This window comes from Pteronotus mesoamericanus, unplaced genomic scaffold (assembly GCF_021234165.1).
Source record: "Pteronotus mesoamericanus isolate MK-2021 breed Mesoamerican mustached bat unplaced genomic scaffold, CSHL_Meso_final contig_116, whole genome shotgun sequence".
In the NCBI taxonomy this organism is placed as follows: Eukaryota; Metazoa; Chordata; class Mammalia; order Chiroptera; family Mormoopidae; genus Pteronotus; species Pteronotus mesoamericanus.
In genome coordinates this window covers 6,344,011-6,361,107 of record NW_026555027.1, presented here as the reverse complement: position 1 = coordinate 6,361,107, position 17,097 = coordinate 6,344,011, and the positions used below count along the sequence as shown (strand labels likewise).

At 36.9% G+C, this 17,097-nt stretch overlaps 1 protein-coding gene across 3 annotated transcripts in view; it reads left to right on the top strand.

The window, feature by feature from the left end:
• BRWD1 (bromodomain and WD repeat domain containing 1) overlaps nucleotides 1–17,097 on the top strand; it is a 111,375-nt gene that overhangs the window by 41,717 nt on the left and 52,561 nt on the right. For all 3 annotated transcript variants that reach the window (XM_054578409.1, XM_054578400.1, XM_054578390.1), the window contains exons 18-20: nucleotides 4,666–4,851; nucleotides 11,866–12,049; nucleotides 15,365–15,458. In XM_054578409.1, coding sequence (XP_054434384.1) covers nucleotides 4,666–4,851; nucleotides 11,866–12,049; nucleotides 15,365–15,458 — 464 coding nt within the window. The remainder of the gene's footprint in view (nucleotides 1–4,665; nucleotides 4,852–11,865; nucleotides 12,050–15,364; nucleotides 15,459–17,097) is intronic.

The window sequence follows — 17,097 nt, the reverse complement described above, 5'->3', positions numbered from 1 at the left end:
AAATATTCAGTAAACCATGTTGTTAACAGATGTGCTATCATCCAGGCATTGTTCCATTTACAAAGTAAAGGCAGAATAGATTTGGTATAATTCGTACGGGCCCTGGGATTTTCAGAGTGATGAGCAAGCATTGGCTTCAATTTAAAGTCACAGCTGTATAAGTTCCTAACAGGAGGGTTGGCCTGGCCTTTGAAGCTTTGAAATCAGACATTGACTTTTCCTCTTGAGCTGTGAAGGTTGTAGATGGCATCTTCTTCCAATATGCGGTTGTTTCATCTACACTGAAAATCTTCATTAATTATCTTCTGGATAACTTGCTGCGGACTCTACACAAGCACTTGGCGCGTCACTCTGAACTTGGTTTTATGGAGACTGCTTTCCTTAAAACTCATGAGCCAACCTCAGTCAGCTTCAGACTTTGCTTCTGCAGCTTCCTCACTCTCTCAGCCTTCACACAGCTGAGGAGGGGTAGGGCCTGGCTCTGGATTAGGTTTTGGTATAAGGGAATCTTGTGGCTGGGTTGCTCTTCTGTCTAGACCACTAAAGCGTTCTCCATATCAGCTGTAAGGCTGTTTCTCTTTCTTATTCATGTGTTCACAGGAGTAGCTCTTCTAATTTCCTTTATGAACATTTCCTTTGCATTCACAACTTGGTCAACTGTTTGGGGCAAGAGGCCTACTAACCTTTTGGCGTATCTTGACTTCCAACATACTTTCCTCACTTAAGCTCAGGCATTTCTGGCTTTTGATTTATGGTGAGAGATGGGTGTCTCTTCTTATCATTTGAACACTTAGAGGCCATTGTAGGGTTATTAATTGGCCCAATTTCAATATTGTTGTGTCTCAGGGCATAGGGAGGGTTGTGGGGAATAGCTGGTCAATTGGAATACAACACAACATTTATTTATCCATTAAGTTCACCATCTTAAATGGGTATGGTTCCTTGTGCCCCAAAAGAGTTACAATAGTAACATCAAAGATTCCTGATCACAGATCATCCTAACAAATATAACAATAAAAATGAGTTTGAAATACTGAAAGAATCACCAAAATGTCACAGAAACACAAAGTGAGCAAATGCAGTTGGAAAAATAGTGCTGATGGACTTGCTCAATGCAAGGTTGCCACAGACCTTCAATTTATTAAAAAAAATCCCATGGTATCTGTGAAGTGCAATCAAGTGAAGCACAATAAAATGAGGAATATGCTTGTAATTTGTTCAGATGAGGACTGATTTACTGAAACTAAATCACCAGTTTGTATGTTATGGGTTTGTTTTTTTTTTTTAAGATTTTGTTTACTTTTAGAGAGAGGGGAAGGGAGAGAGAGAAAAACATCAGTGTGTGAGAGATATCGGTTGCCTCTCACAAGGCCCCCATCTGGGGACCTGGCTCATAACCCTGCATATTCCCTTACTGGGAACTGAACTGATGACCTGTGAGTTCACAGGCCGGCGCCCAGTCCACTGAGCCACACTAGCCAGGGCTATATATTAGGTTTAAGCTTAATGTAAATCATGAATGTTTGCTGTTTCAAATGTTTATTTTTTATTAGTTTGATGGAGTATACTTTCCATCCAACAAAATTCATCATTTTTAAGTGTACTGTTCAAATGAGTTTTGACAAATGTTAAATAGTTGTGTAACAACCACCCCAAATGAAGATTCAGAACATTTTCATTTCCCCCAAAAGTTCTCTTGGCCCTATGTGGAGTCAGTCTTCTCTCTTCTCCTGGCACCCTTCTAACGGTTGTTTCTTTTTGTCACTTTAATTTTGTCTTTTTAAGGTATTTTTACAAATGGCATTATACAGTGCATATTCTTCATGTCTGGCTTCCTTCTCTGTCATGTTGCTATTTGTTTTCTCTTTATCCTTTTAGTACTTCTTTTCACTTTTCTGCTTGCTTTGATTTTTTTTTAGTGTTTCATATTATCTCTGTTAATTGTTTTATGAGCAATACCTATTTGTTTACCTCTTATTTATGTATTTATTTTTTAAAGGACACTTTATCCAGTGCAAAATAGCTCAGTTGTGGTGCAGCTCAGCCACGAAAACAGCATGACTGTGGAACAGCTCAGTTGCGATACAGCGCTGCCACGCCTGTGAGGAGGCCCTGGGGCCTGGCGGGCCTGGGCCCCGGCTCTCTCCAGCTAGGCAGATCGGATGCACCCCTCCCTGGCCCACTCTGGGCCGGTCTCTTTTGCTCTACCCTGCTGTCCCCTGGGCAGGTCTGCTCTGCTCTGGTCTGCCCTTGTTCGCGCGTTCTGTCTGGTGAAACCTCTTTGGTGTTTCAGCTCCAGTCAGGGAAACACAGTCTTTGATGGAAAGGTACTCCACCTGTGTGCTCTGTCCTGTTTGTTGTTAATGATTCCTGTAGGCCAGGAATTGTCAGTGTGTGATTTGCTGACCCATAGTTTTATCCATGACCTTTTATGGGGTCTTCGAGGTCACAACCATCTTTATAATGATAGGGAAATATTTGCTTTTTTTACAGTGTAGATATTTGCAGTGATGCAGTAGTGGCTCAGAAGCAGTGGTGGGTAGACTTGTGGCACCTTAGCACACACAGAGCAAGGGCATGACACGAGACTACCAGAAGAGTCCCTGTATTCTTCACTGCCTTGAACACACACTTTAAAATATTGTGAATGTTAAAATGAGAAATGTGCAGAAAGCAGTCCTGCTATGTGCTCTGAAGTCTCTCTGTTCTGGCTGGTGGGAAATGAGCCATTTCCAGCCCTGTGTGTGTGTGTATGTGTGTGTTTTGACATACCACTATTTCCTATTTGTCCCCCAGCATGGCAGAGTTTTTACCAAATGCATGTGTATATCATTAGGTAATCAAAGAATTGATTGGCCCTGGCTGTATATCTCTGAGCTTTCTGTGTATTCAGTCTGTGATATTCAGCTCTGCATAGTCTAGTCTTCCTCCCTGCTCCCAGACTCTGATCCCTGTCTCCTCAGTCAGACTTCTGGATGCCTGTGGATTCCCTCTCTTTGTTCTGCAGCCTGGAAACTGCTTCCAGGCTTCTACCTGCAGCAATCAAAAGGCAGGACTCCATTTGTTTTTCTTTTCTCAGGGATCTCTGTGCTGGGAGTCCTGTGCTGCCTGATTTCCAATGTCTGAAAGCCCTTGTTTCCTATATTTTCAAACCATTGTTATAGTACTTTATAGTAGAAGGGCAGTTCCTGTAGCACTTAATAAGCCTTCATGGGTGGAACCCTCCTTTAATATTTGAATAGTGACTGCATTATGCCAAATAGAAACAGTTACCATTCAGATGATATTTGCCAAGTTACATTTAAATGTTTCGTGCTGTGAAAGAAAAGGTACATAGACTTAGGGTTTTTGGGGAGAAGGGGAGAGGATTAAGAGTCTACTTTTCTACTGTTTTCCCTTTGTTTCTGTGTTGTGTTCATGGGAATTTTATGATATGCCCACTTCTTCCCCTCTCCCCCATTCACCCACTTCTAATTAAAATCTTTTTATCATTTTAGATTGGGGCTTCACTTCTTGCCTCCTTAGCTCATTTTTTGAGAGTGATCAAAAAATTTTAGTGATACTGAGATAGTTAATCTAATGCTTATGAATGACATTTAGCTCTTGTAAGTTCTTCATTGATTTCCATAGTAGAATGGAAGTGTTATCAGTAAGCTATAAGGGAATTAACTCAGTAGGATGGAAGGTTTTTTTTTTCCTTGATACACTAAATGACATTTTTCAGTTACTTGAAAATGAATTAAGTCTTTGCATTCCTTTTGCCTAATTTTCTACTAATTTCCGTTAGGGTTCTGCTTTAACATTGGCGAGTGGCTGGTCTGTTACATATTATGCTCAAAGAAGGTGCATTTTATTGTGGGAGGGCTATGTAAGGAATTCTTTGTATGAAAATGTTAATGTTTTGATGAATTTCCAGATCTACAACCATTAAACACTTTTTATTCATTAACACTTACTCTAAACCTGTCAAATGTTTCTGAAAATGTATTATTTGAAAAATAAAGAAGAAAAGACACTGAAAAAAATTTGATTTTGTACTTGAAGTAGGAATTAGGGGTATTGGCTATGCAAAAGCATAGATGGATGGGGGTGGGGTGGGGAACCTAAGCTTAGTGGGAGAGGCATGTGTGGCTACCTCTATGAACTGCACCTTCTCTCTCAGGATTCTTGGAGCAGGGGGAGAGCGAGAGTTATATAGTTTGTGGAAGGCCAAAAAGGTGTTGTTCCCCCTTAAAATATTTTTTTTAAAACAGTAGAGAAGAAATGCCAATACTTTTTCTCCCTCATAAGTCACACATTGTTGTTGTGTTCTAGTGAGAGGGACTTTGGGCAATAAGATTTTAATGAAGCATATTTTGTATAAATGAGGGGTGTTAGTGTGAACTAGCAAAATAAAATTTTCACTGAAATGTGTTTCCACATGCATATTTGCTGGGATTTCAAAGGCTCTGCTGAGGTTTCTGTGGCATTTATTGTTCCCTAAAGGAAAGCTCTTACGGGTTTTGAATCTTTTGTCTGACTTAGTTATGAATGTATAGGATGTCTTTATTTTTTTTAAACAGAAAGCCTCACAATTGCTGATGTAATTTTAATTGTAGTCTACTGAAAGTTTTTTTCCTGTTTTTATATGGATTATGATTTTATCTTTATTCATTGAATTTGCAGGTGATGGAGAGGTAATTGAACAAATTATCAGCCTACAAACTAATGATAACGGTGAAGGAAGCCCAGAATCCAGTGTTCTTGACGGGATGATAAGACAGTTGCAGCAGCAGCAAGATCAGCGAATGGGAGCTGGTCAGGATGCTAGTCCAAATGGACTTCCAAATGGGGAAGAAACACCACGAAGAGGTAATAAATATGTGAGATATGTTTTGCCTTAATATGGCTGGATTGAAATTGAAGAGTAAATGAAGTCACTGATGTGAGAAGAAAAATTTTAAGCAGTGTATTTTTATACTTTTAAGTTTGGATAGTTTATGTAGAGTTGATATGCCAAAAAATGGATATTTGATTTTCAAGCACTATGAAAGGTTTTATAAAGGAAAACTATAATTCTAGGTTTTCTTTGCTTTAAACATTTATAGATTTTGAAAAAACTGAATTGGGCCCTGGCTGGTATGGTTCAGTTGGTTGTTGCGCCTCTCATAACAGAAAGGTTTTGGGTTTGTATCCTGGTCAAGGCACATACCGAGGTTGTGGGTTCAATCCCTGGTCTGGTGTGGGCACGTGCCACCCCTGGACGTGAAGGATTCCCAGTCCAGGTGCTAGTCCCCCGTTTGGGTGCCAGCAATTGATGTCTGTCTTTCTCATAGATGTTTCTCTCCTTTCTTTCCCCCCTTCTCTAAAAGCAGTAAAAAAAGTGTCCGTGGGTGAGGATTAAAAAAAGAAACACTGAATTGGGTAGAGCACTGGTTGTGTTTTGTGAATCAGAAGGCTTGAAGTGAATTTTCAGGGCCAACTACTTGATAATTGGAATGTAGTAGTGGTTATATAGCAGTGGAAATAATCTGGAGGAGACTGACAAATGCTTTGCAAATGAAAACTCACTCTTCCATAGATAAATGTTTGTGGAAGATTAAAGCAGCTTTGAGAAATCTCTCAAATGCCATAAAATCCCAACAGTGCCACAAAGATAATATCTGTCATACTGTACCACTTGGCCATGAATTTCAGTGCCTTCTTTTTTGGCCAATGTTTTTACTTGTCTGTTGGTGAATTTACTCTTTCTTTTATGTAGACACTTCTAATTTTTATTTTGTAATGGCAAAATAATTCATTTTAAAGAACTCTACTTTGAACAAATTAATTTTTAGGTAGTAAAGTTTTGCTTTTGTTTGTAGAAGAAAATTTAAAATTATTTGCCAAGTTTACTCTATTTCCTGTCTCTTTATTATTCAGTGTTGTCCTCTGGACAGTGTCCTCAGACCTGTCTCTACCCTGTCACTCTTGATCTCTTTTACATCTGATCTGCCCTATAAGGGGTCTTTGGATTTTTATTTGTAGAGGCTCTTAAGTCTATAAGTTCTATTAATTCTCTTTAAAACCTCACCTTAAATTTAGTGACTTTTGCTTTAGATTTTACTTTTTTAGTATTTTTAATTGTTTTCAATTCTAGCTGCTCAGAATTGGGTCTGTCAGTCCTTTGTTTATGACATGCTCTTACCATCTGTTTACACATGGTCCTCTTATTTGTTTTAAATCATGATGATAACCTACATCTACTTATGTGGTTCTCCTCTGTTTCCCTCTCCCAAGATAACAATTATTTTGAATCTTGTGTTGGTCCTTTCTTTGCCTTTTTAAAATACATTAAAAATGCATCCTTATATGTATTCCTAGAAAACATTTGTTTTCAAACTTTATAAAAAGATTATGAAGTTGTATATATTCATTTGAAAATTACTTTTTTCACATAATATTGTATATTAAGATTGCTCCACTGTCGCATCAGGTTCAGTTTGACTACTGTGTATTAGTCCCTTGTATGAATATATCTGACTTTATTTATTCATTCTTTTGGGCTTTTGGGTAGTTTTGACATTTTGCTAAACATGAAGAGAAATAATATTAACGGTCTTGCATGGGTCTTGTGTACATTTGAAAGATTTTCTCTTAAGTATTAACCGTGGAGTGAAATTGTTGGGTATAGATCTATTATGGCCAACTGTTGTCCACAGTGGTTGTACGATATACAAAGGGTGCTGTTTATTCACTTCTCCAATATTTAGTGGGGTTCTTGCCATTCAAATGGGTGTCAAATGGTAACGCAGTCATAATTTGAAATTTTTAAAAATTGCTAATGAAGTTGAACGGGGTTTTTTGGGCCATGTTTTCTTTTTTTCCTTATAAGTTATTTTATAGCATATATTATATTTCTTATTATCTGAAGTTCTTTGGATAACCTAATTGTAAATTGTCATATATCTATATTATATATTATTTTGGATTTTGAGTTCATCCCTACGAGGAAATTATCAGTGGAATTGATGAGGGCTTTCATTCCAGAATGGTTTTACAAATTATTCTGTAAGGGACCCAGGTTTGTCACCAACCACTAGGACCTTTTTTTCAGTAAAATATTTGTTTAGTCTATAATCTAATCCATTTAAGAAGTTCTGTAAAACATTGAATTAAATATCTGACAAATTGAATGATAAGAACAGAATGATGTAAAAATCAGGCTACCCCAAAGACAGGTAGTCACTGCACACAGGGTATTAGGGTGGAAGATGGCATTGGGAATATGCAGGTCCTGCTAGGACTAATTTGTACTTTAACTTACAATCTTTGTAGTCTTTGGACCACTGGGGTCTTTTTGGGCGCATAGTGTGGGGGGATCTATTTCTCATTCACAACTGTGCACCTGGCACAGGACCAAGGCCTTATCTCCCTTTTCCATATGGGCATTATAACTAAGCCCCTGGATTACTGATTTACACAACCTTGTCAGGCTACTACAGTTGAAGCTCATGATCTCTAAATTTAGTGTCCTCTTTGTTTCTAGCCCAATGTGATTTACAAGTTCCATGATCTATTTAAAAGAGTATTTGTTACATTTTACAGGGCTTTCCTAGGAGTCTGGAGGAAGAGTTTTCAAGTTAATTACTATAACACAAAGATAATAAATAATATTCATGTCTTCATTGATATGTTGTCTGACATACTTCTTGTTAAATGGTTATAAAAGTTTTGTTTGACTTGTAGAATCAAATTTCTTTTATTTTTCTTGGTTGCTTTTCCTTGGCCTGGTTGAACTTTAAAGACCTTTAAAGCTGAATACAGATGAATTAAAAAAAAAATTTTGGTGAAGTCATGTCAACTCTGGACTAGAACTATAATAAAAACTAGTATGAGAAATTCAGGTTTTTTTCTCTTAAATTTATAGTATAGGGCTTTGTATCTTCCAGTGTTTTATTTTGAAAAAAATTAATCTTCTAATAAAGTTTCAGGCATAATACTATGAATACCTATATATTTTTCACCTAGATTTCATCTTTTTGCTACATTCCCTTTATCCCTTTTTGTGTACATAGTCAGCACCTGTCTTTTTCTCTCTAGTGTGTGTTTTCTAAACTGTTTTAGAGTAAGTTGGAGACACTGTGACACTTTATTCTGTAATGTTTCTTCCATATATGTTCCAAGAACAGGGACATTCTTTTATATAATCATAATACAGTGACCAAGTCAACAGACTTTATGTTGATCGCAGTACTACCATCTATTGAACAGTCTGTTCACATTTCTCCAGTTGTTGCAACATTGTCATTCATGGCTTTTTTTAATTTTAGAAATTAATCAAGCCTTGTTCCTTGTGTTTAAGTCTTGTGTCTCTTTTAACCTAGAACAGTTTCCTGGTGACATTGCATTAGTTCAGGCACTAGATTAGTTCTGTTCACATTAGAATTGTCCTTAATTTGAATTTGTTTGATTATCTCATGACTGGATTCAGGATAAACATTTTAGGCAGGAATACCACATGGTTGGTGCATAGGCACCCTTCTGCATCTTTTTTTCTTAACAGTATCTAGAAATCACTCCATAATCATTCGCTGAGCTGTTAGTACTTTTGTGGCTTCTTAGTACTCCACTGTGTGGAATAACCAGTCTTTGTAATCAGTCTTTTTATGGCCATTTATTTCTCATACTTGCTATTATAAGTATGTGGTAAAAACCTGTGCTTGTATTTTCTTCAGATTGTTGGAGAAATAATACTATGATTTGGGAAGTTAAATTTAGAAATTTATTGTAAAATTTTAAAAATAAAATTTTTAAATAAAAATTTTGGATACAATGTGCTCTTATACATTCTTAGCTAAAATTGTTTATTATTTTTATTTTTAATTGTATATTTTTGATTATGCTATTACAGTTGTCCCCGTTTTTCCCCTTTACCTTCTTCCACCCAGCCCCCACTCTACTCCCTCAGGGAATCTCCACACTGTTGACCATGTCCTTGGGTCATGCATATATGTTTTTTGGCTATTCTGTTTCCTATACTGTACTTAACATCCCCACAACTGTACTACCAAATTGTACTTAATCCCTTCACCTTTTCTGCCAACCTCCCTTCTATCTGGTGACCACCAAAATGTTCCCTGTATCAATGATTCTGTTTCTATTCTGTTTGTTTATTTTGTTGTTTAAATTCAATTGTTAATAGACATGTATTTGTTGCCATTTTATTGTTTACATTTATGATCTTCTTCAAGAAGACCCTTAACATTTAATATAATACTGATTTTGTGGTGAACCCCTTTAGCTTTTTCTTTTCTGGAAAGCTTTTCATCTGCCCTTCAGTTCTCAGTGATAGCTTTGCTGAGTAAAGCAATCTTGGTTGTAGGTCCTGGCTTTTCATCACTTTGAATATTTCGTCCCCATCCCTTCTAGCCTGCAACATTTATGTTGAGAAATCAGCTGACAGCCTAATGGGAACTCCCTTGTAGATAACTGCTTTTGTCTTGCTGCTTTTAAGATTCTCTCTCTGTTTTTAAACCTCTGTCATTTTAATTATGATGTGTCTTGGAGTGGGCCCCTTTGGGTTCATCTTGTTTGGGGCTTTTTGTGCTTCCTGAACTTGTATGTCTTATTTTCTTCACCGAGTTAGGGAACTTTTCTGTCATTAGTTTTTCAAATAGGTTTCCAGTGCTTTGCTCTTTCTCCTCTCTTTCTGGCGCCCTCATGACGTGAATGTTGGTACGTTTGAAATTGACTCAGAGGCCCCTTACACTATCCTCATTTTTTTGGATTCTTTTTTTCTTCTCCTGATTGGTTGTTTTTTTGGGTCCTATGTTCCAAATCATTGATTTTATTCTCAGCCTCATCCACTCTCCTATTGATTCCATGTAAATTGTTCTTTACTTGTGGATCTTTTTGATGCTGTTGAGATTCTCGCCAAGTTCATTGAGCATCCTTATAACCAGTGTTTTGAACTCTGCATCTAGAAGCTCGCTTGTCTCCATTTTGTTTAGTTCTTTTTTTGAGTTTTGTTCTATTCTTTCATGTGCGCCATGTTTTTCCTCATTTTGGAAACCTACCTGGTGTTTGTTTCTATGTATTAGGTGGAGCTGCTACATCTTCCAGGCTTGGTAGAGTGGCCTAATATAGTAGGTGTCCTGTGGGGCCCAGTGGCACAGCCTCCCGTACTACCCAAGCTGGGTACTCAAGGTGTGCCTGCTATGTGGGTTGTGTACATCCTTTTGTTGTAGTTAATCTTGATTGCTATTGGCACGTCCAGTGTCAGCCACTGCCTGTGTTTTGTCCAGGGTCCACAGCATAAGCCACAAAGTGATTTGCAGATGGCTGCCACTTTTGCTGGGTTTGGAGGTGCCCAAGTGAGGCCAAGCTGCTAGTGCTTGTTCTGGGGCCACTTAGCAAGAGAGGTGTGGGGCTCGCTGAAGCCAGATGCTGCTTGTTTGAGAGATTTTAGGACAATCTGAAGCAAGGTCCAAGACAAGCTATTGGAATAGAAAAGCCATTGGAAATGGTTTGGGTGGGCCCAAAAGTTGGATGTGACAGGGCCTAAGGGAATCGCCAGGATGGGGGAAACTGAGATAGGCTGATGGAGTCTCAGATATGGTCCCTGCCTCGTGGCTCTGTGGCTGTGTTGGGGAAGGGCTCCGAACAGGAACAGTGGCCTCTGCCAGCACTTCTGTCTGGGAAAAAGCAACCCCCCAGCTCTCACCCTGATGCCACACAGTTCAGTTACTCGCTGTATGTCTTTGGTGCCTTTGAAAATGGCTCGCCCTCTCTCCCTGCCTCCGCCGGGGTTGGAGCTCGGAGGGAGTGAGTCCGAATAAGTCTGTGTGTGGGCCCTTTAAGAGGAACTGCCTGAGATTTCAGCAGTTTTCCTTCTGCCACCCTCTCAATCCCTGCTGGTTTTTACAGACAAGTTATGGTGACTTCTCTTCCTGGCACTAGAATCCTGGGCTGGGGGGGCCTGGTATGTAGCTGGGACCCTTCCCTCTTGAGATAGCCCTTCCAGTTTTTATCCACCACACCTGTGTGTGGGACCAGCCCATTCCATTGGTAAACAGAATGCTGTGCATAGAAGAACGCAGAAGTTGTTTTTACTCAGGTGGATTTTACCCTAGGCGAGAAGAGCTGGCCTAGCTTGAGTAGAATTTTGTAGCCTCCTGTAAGAAAGGATATAGCCCCCAGTTTCTCTGTTGGATTTGTAGCAGGAGACCTTTTCCCTGTGCTTTAAGAAAACAAACTCTTGTCGGGGACCCCCTCCTCTTGCAGACAGTCTCTGTCCTCTGTGACTTGCAGCTCGTGGGAGGTTGTCTTGCCTGCAGTCCCCACCTCATCAGCTACCTCTACACAGGCTCAGGGCTCCCTGGTGTCTGCGTTGCCCAGTCACTCACTTACCCAGCTTCAATTTAAGTGCTGCCAGCATTTCCCCACTTGACAGTTTTTGTGGATTTTTAAAACCCATTCTGGCTGCTGCCTGCCTGAATGTCTTGTATTATCTCTTGAGGTGGCAGTTAATGTTGTAACAGTTCTAGCCACTGCAGTTTGAGGAGTCTGTCTTCAGTGCTAATTTTTCCAAAAAGATGTGATTTTAATATGCGCTTTTGAGGAAGGCAAGGTTTTTAGGAATGCAAATATGTTATAATAGAAAATTCCGGTACACTAAAAAATTTCAGAAAGTCTGGTAAAAATGGAAATTGAGGTCAATAGTTAACATTTGTTTTCTAGCCTACATTTTGATCTCAGTCGCATGAAGATTCTTTTTTCTAGACTTTTTTCTGTAGATCTTTATTTTTGGTTTGTGTTTCAGAAGGAATGTATATGCTTATTACATGTTAAATGCATATAGATTGAACTTTGTTTTAGAATCATTTCTTGATACTTTTTCCCTAGGTTTTAGAAGACTAAGCTTAGATATCCAGTCCCCTCCAAATATTGGTCTGCGCCGTAGCGGACAAGTTGAAGGTGTTCGTCAGATGCATCAGAATGCTCCGCGTAGTCAGATTGCTACAGAGCGTGACCTGCAGGCCTGGAAGCGAAGAGTGGTTGTACCAGAGGTACCACTAGGCATATTTAGGTTTGTTTTAGGATATCTATTTATATTGTTTTTAATCTGTGAAAATATATCTATATGATTATTTACATATCTTAATCCATTAGTGGTACAGATAATCATATAAATATATTTTAGTAATGGGTTGGAATCTATTTTAATTGTGGCAAGAAAATGTCAAACTTGTTCTCTAACTCCTTATTATGGTAAATTTTTTTATAACCACCCTTGTTTCATCTACATCATTTTGTTTAAAGTACATGAGTATATATTTTAAATAAGGGATTATCCTAAAATATAATGCCATTATATTTTAAAAACAACAAACAATTTCAATTTCAAATGATTGTCTCAAATGTCATAAATTGGTTTTAGTTTTGTAAGATTTATTTCATTTGTACAATAGTAATAATTTTGTCAGAAGGCTCTTAAAATCTCTGTATTTTTTGTGATTCTAGTAGGAATTGGTGCTCAGTGCTTAGACTCATTAATTTATTAGGGATTATAAAATAGTGATATTTTAACTCTATAGAGTTTTATTACCTCAGACATTTCTAAAAAAATTTTCCAAAATCTAGTATTTGATTATTCAGTAGTAAAGTTTGTATATAAAAGACAGGATGTGGATGCTCTATTACTTGCTTTATTTACTTTCAAAATAGAGATACACTCTGTTATCTTTCATTAATGACCCAATTTGTGTGTGGTTGTGTTTTTTACTGTTTAAATCATTCTGCTATGACTTAGCTTGCTTCTAACGTTCCTTATTGATATTTAGATCGTCTTATACCTGACGAGGCTGGGCCTCTTCAAATTGGCTTCTGAGTTCTTTTGAAATGATTGTAGTAGCCTTCCATTGTGTCCTTGCTCTTAGGCATGGCAAGGTGTTACAGATTTATCTTGTGAATTTCTTGACCTAAACCTGGAATTAGTCTTTTCTCTTATGCAGCCCCATTGTCTTTTGGTGGAAATACTGTTTCATAATCATAGCCTGTGCAGTAGGGTCTTCCTGCTACTGAGTTGTCAAAGTGGAGACAGCTAATACTGTTTTTCATTAACATCTAAAGTCTTTCAGTATTTTGTCATGTTTGTGTCTCATAATAACTAATACTTTGAAGATAATTTTGAAGGTTTCCTTCATGTGTTTAGCAAGAAGAGTTTCAGTGATTGGTGGAATAATATTAGATAATACTTATAAATTGTACTGTGAATTCGAGAGTATTTGAAGTACACAATAAAATTATGAAAAACAAAATCTGAAATTGGGATGAGAAATACAGCAAATCATCATCTTACATGTGGAATGGAATGCTATAGTTGAGCCTTACAATTGTGTCTGAGCTGTATGGTCATTAGAACTGGAAGTGTCATTTTAGGATACTTTTCATTGTTTAAATCATGGGAAGCGAACAGGTATCAGGAGTGAAAGATTTGAAGAGTTAGTTCCTAAAACATTAAACAAGCATTTGTTCTCCTAACATAAAGGAACACTGGAAGTAGTTTAAGGCTGGAATCATGGTTCTAGTTTATCAGGGACTCAGGTTCCTCTGTTTCTCATCTCCATCTTAGAGTGTGGCTTTTACTCTTAAGGGCAGCTTAAACTGAGATTTAGATCAGAAGAAGGAGGAGGAGGAGAGGCAGAAGGCAGAAGGGGCATTCCTTTATTTAAGCAGCCTTAATGACCCCACATGACATTGCTGCTTATAACTCATTGACCAGAATGTCCTCGTATGGCCATACTAAGCTACAGAAGAGGCTGGGTAATAGTTTCCACTTAGGGCAACAAAGAGCCCAGAAAAAACTGAGATTCTGTTTCTAAGGATGAAAGGGAGAATGGATTTTGAGAGTCAGCTGTCTGCCACAAAATAATTTTTTTGAAGATGAGCATTACTCTTTATACTGCTGTATTCTAACACATACATGAGAGTTTATGAATGAGATGCTGAGTGGTAGGATAGTGGTCAGTGCCCTTGACAACAGCCCTTACAGTGGAGAAAACAGCAAATTTCACATAATTACAGTGTCATTTGATAAGGATCAAGAGAAACTAAAATTTTGTTTTCTGCCTATAAAAGTAGTTTCTATCCATACTGAAAAATTCAGGTAATAGATAAAAGTGAAAGGACAGATAACCCTACTATGCAGGAAGATGACCACACTGTTGCTTCCTAGTAGAGAAATTCAGTTTGGGACTAGTGTTCAGGTGTATAGTTTGTCTTTATCCAATAGTAGAAATTCTGTTCATGCTAAAATCTTTTATAATTTTCTTAGCTGAGTGATATTAGCAATTCATTAGGCATGGAATTGCACTCAGGTGATACTTTTGAAGGCTAGAGTGATCCTTTGTTCTGTTACTGATTGAGAATGGTATGTTGTGTTTTGTCAAAACAAATACGGTGTAGGGATTTCCTTTGGTTGGAAGTGAAAAACCTCATATAATTTCTTAAATACACATAAAAGTGGGGAAATTGACAACTTGTGAAGGGTTGAGTCTAATTCAGAATTTCCCTGTGGATAGAATAATGTTTCACTGTAATTTGAGCACTGGCTGCGGATGAAGCTTGAGAAAAAGGCATTTTCCTTAGAACTCAGTTTTGCCTTTAAAGCATTTGTGCTTATACTCATTTGAGTGTCCAGTTTTATCTTGGAGCATGGCCAAGGTGTCAGTTTTGAATCTTTGCTGGTGGGGTTTTAAAAAAGTGAACAAAAACAAAGCTGTGTGTTTTCAACAGTGTTCACATTGTAGAATGAGGACATTCATTCATTCTCTATCCATGGAGAAGGAAAATAATGATCAATACCTTCCTCATGGTGGAAAATCCCTTGCTTTGAAATTGGTCACAGTAACATTATAATGTTTCTTTTGTATCATGTAAGTAAAATATTGGTGATTAGAGAAGTAGTAACATTGCTATTCTGCTTTTCTACAAATTATAAAACATGCATTTTGAGTAGTTTGGTGGAGGATTCTGCTCTTACCCATTCGTTAGAGAAGGATTGCAATTTTTGAAAATTACAGGGACATTTTGAGTAGCTAATTTGAGAGATCTTGTTTGAGTTAGTCCTAGTACGGACAATCAAAATACAAGTAATCATTTCTGTGTAAAATATGAAAAATAGGACTTCCTAGCGTCTGCTGAGATTTTATTTATATTCATATTAAATTTTTAACGTAAAGTATGACTTAAGCTTTGCTAAAAATTTAGGTATTTCCTATATTAATTTAGAAAGTATATAAGCTTATGATTTCTAGAATTATAATGATTACTTTTTCCTTTTGATATCCTCTACTTATCCATCAGTTTAGTAACTAGCATAACTGGATAATTAACTTTGTAGGAAGTTGGAAGACTTCAGAATAGAGAAAGGTGAAGAGGAAAGAAATCTTTATGTGATTGGGAGAAAAAAGAAGACTCTTCAGCTCTCACAAAAGGTAACCTAAATTTTTTTCTTGGGAATGAGCAAATTAGAAATAAAACTGAAATTTATAGTTTTCTTTTCAGTGAGAATATTTATAATTTTAACCTGAAATAGAATTATGTATCTTGCTTTTAGAGCCTTTTGTTTAGGATTTAAAATGGTAGGCATAAGGTCTATTTTACAGCTCTTAGGAAAGAGTAATAGTTTGAAAACTTGAGGAAAGTAGCCTAATGCCTAACAGTGCTAATAGGTTCTAGAAAATTGTCTAATGACCACTCAGGTTAAGAATTAGAACATTACCAGCCCTTTAAAAGCATTTTGTGTCCATTCGCAATCACTACACTCTCCTTTCTTCCATAGGTAACCAACTGTTTTACTTAAAACTGTTGGTTAACATTGTCTCTTTCCGAAGTTTATCCAAATTATGCATTTATAAAAATTTTTAGATGTTACAATGGTTGGTAATCCTCCAAACTCAAGAATCTCTTACTCCTTAGTATTTAATTTCTCTATTTAGAATTTCTTGAACATCACATGAACAGCATTAACATTGAGTTCATAGAAGATACACAAAATGTATGTAAGATTAGTGCTACAAAATTGGTGAAAAATAGTTGCGTATTTGCAAGAGTTTCTCAGAATTAATCACAAGGATGGGCTTAGGGTTTGAGATTATTATCTAATTCATCATAGCTTTGTTAGGTATATAATGCTCTCAGACACTGATTTTTAAAAAATATGTGTTTTGAAAGATTGCTTGTTCTTCTGAGTAGTAGTTTTTTTTTCCGGGGGGGAGGTATTTCATTTTTGTTCTGTAATAGTTTATTTTTTATTGTATTTTTTCCCCATTACCATTTATCCCCCTTATGTCCTCTTTTACCTCTACCAACCCCCACCCCCCACTCCTCAGGTCGCCACACTGTTGTCCGTGAGTTCTTTTTCTTTTTTATCCAGCTGTTTTAATACATTACCAGTTATGGAACTCATGAATTTCTGCTTTAACAAAACTTAGTACTGACTAATGAAAACGTGATTCGTTTTGAAATCAGCCAGTGATATACTTAAATGTTAATACACACTATTGATTATCAAACAGAAGGCACTAACTAATACACTTTTATTGAGCGATTTCACATATGGCTTTGGTATTTGAGGAATATAGGTTGTTTCTTTCCCCTTTAAATTACAGTATTTTATTTGGCTGAATTTTAATTATTATTTTGTTTTGATAAAAATATGATATTTTCAAAATTCAAGCAGAATTTAAAAGTACTGACAACAAATCATCCAAAACTTTAAAACCTGGAAATAACTAAGGTTAATATTTGAGGATAATTTTAGATATTTCTCTATACCTGTATATATACAGAGTGATATATTTTTCAGTGTTGGTTACTGCATCATAATAAATATTTTCACTTCTAAAATACGTATCTCTAAAGTGATGAACTTTTTAAGTTATTATCTCATTCATGGTGAATCGATTAACTTACAGCTATTTGGGACAGTAAATTAGGCACACTAATGGGCCCAATTTAACCATGTCTTCCAAGTATCTTAATAGTAAAAATACCAAGGTTCATTTAATAGCATATGGCAAAAATAAAATCTATTAAAGATCATTCTTTTTTTTTTTTTCAATTATTATTTTT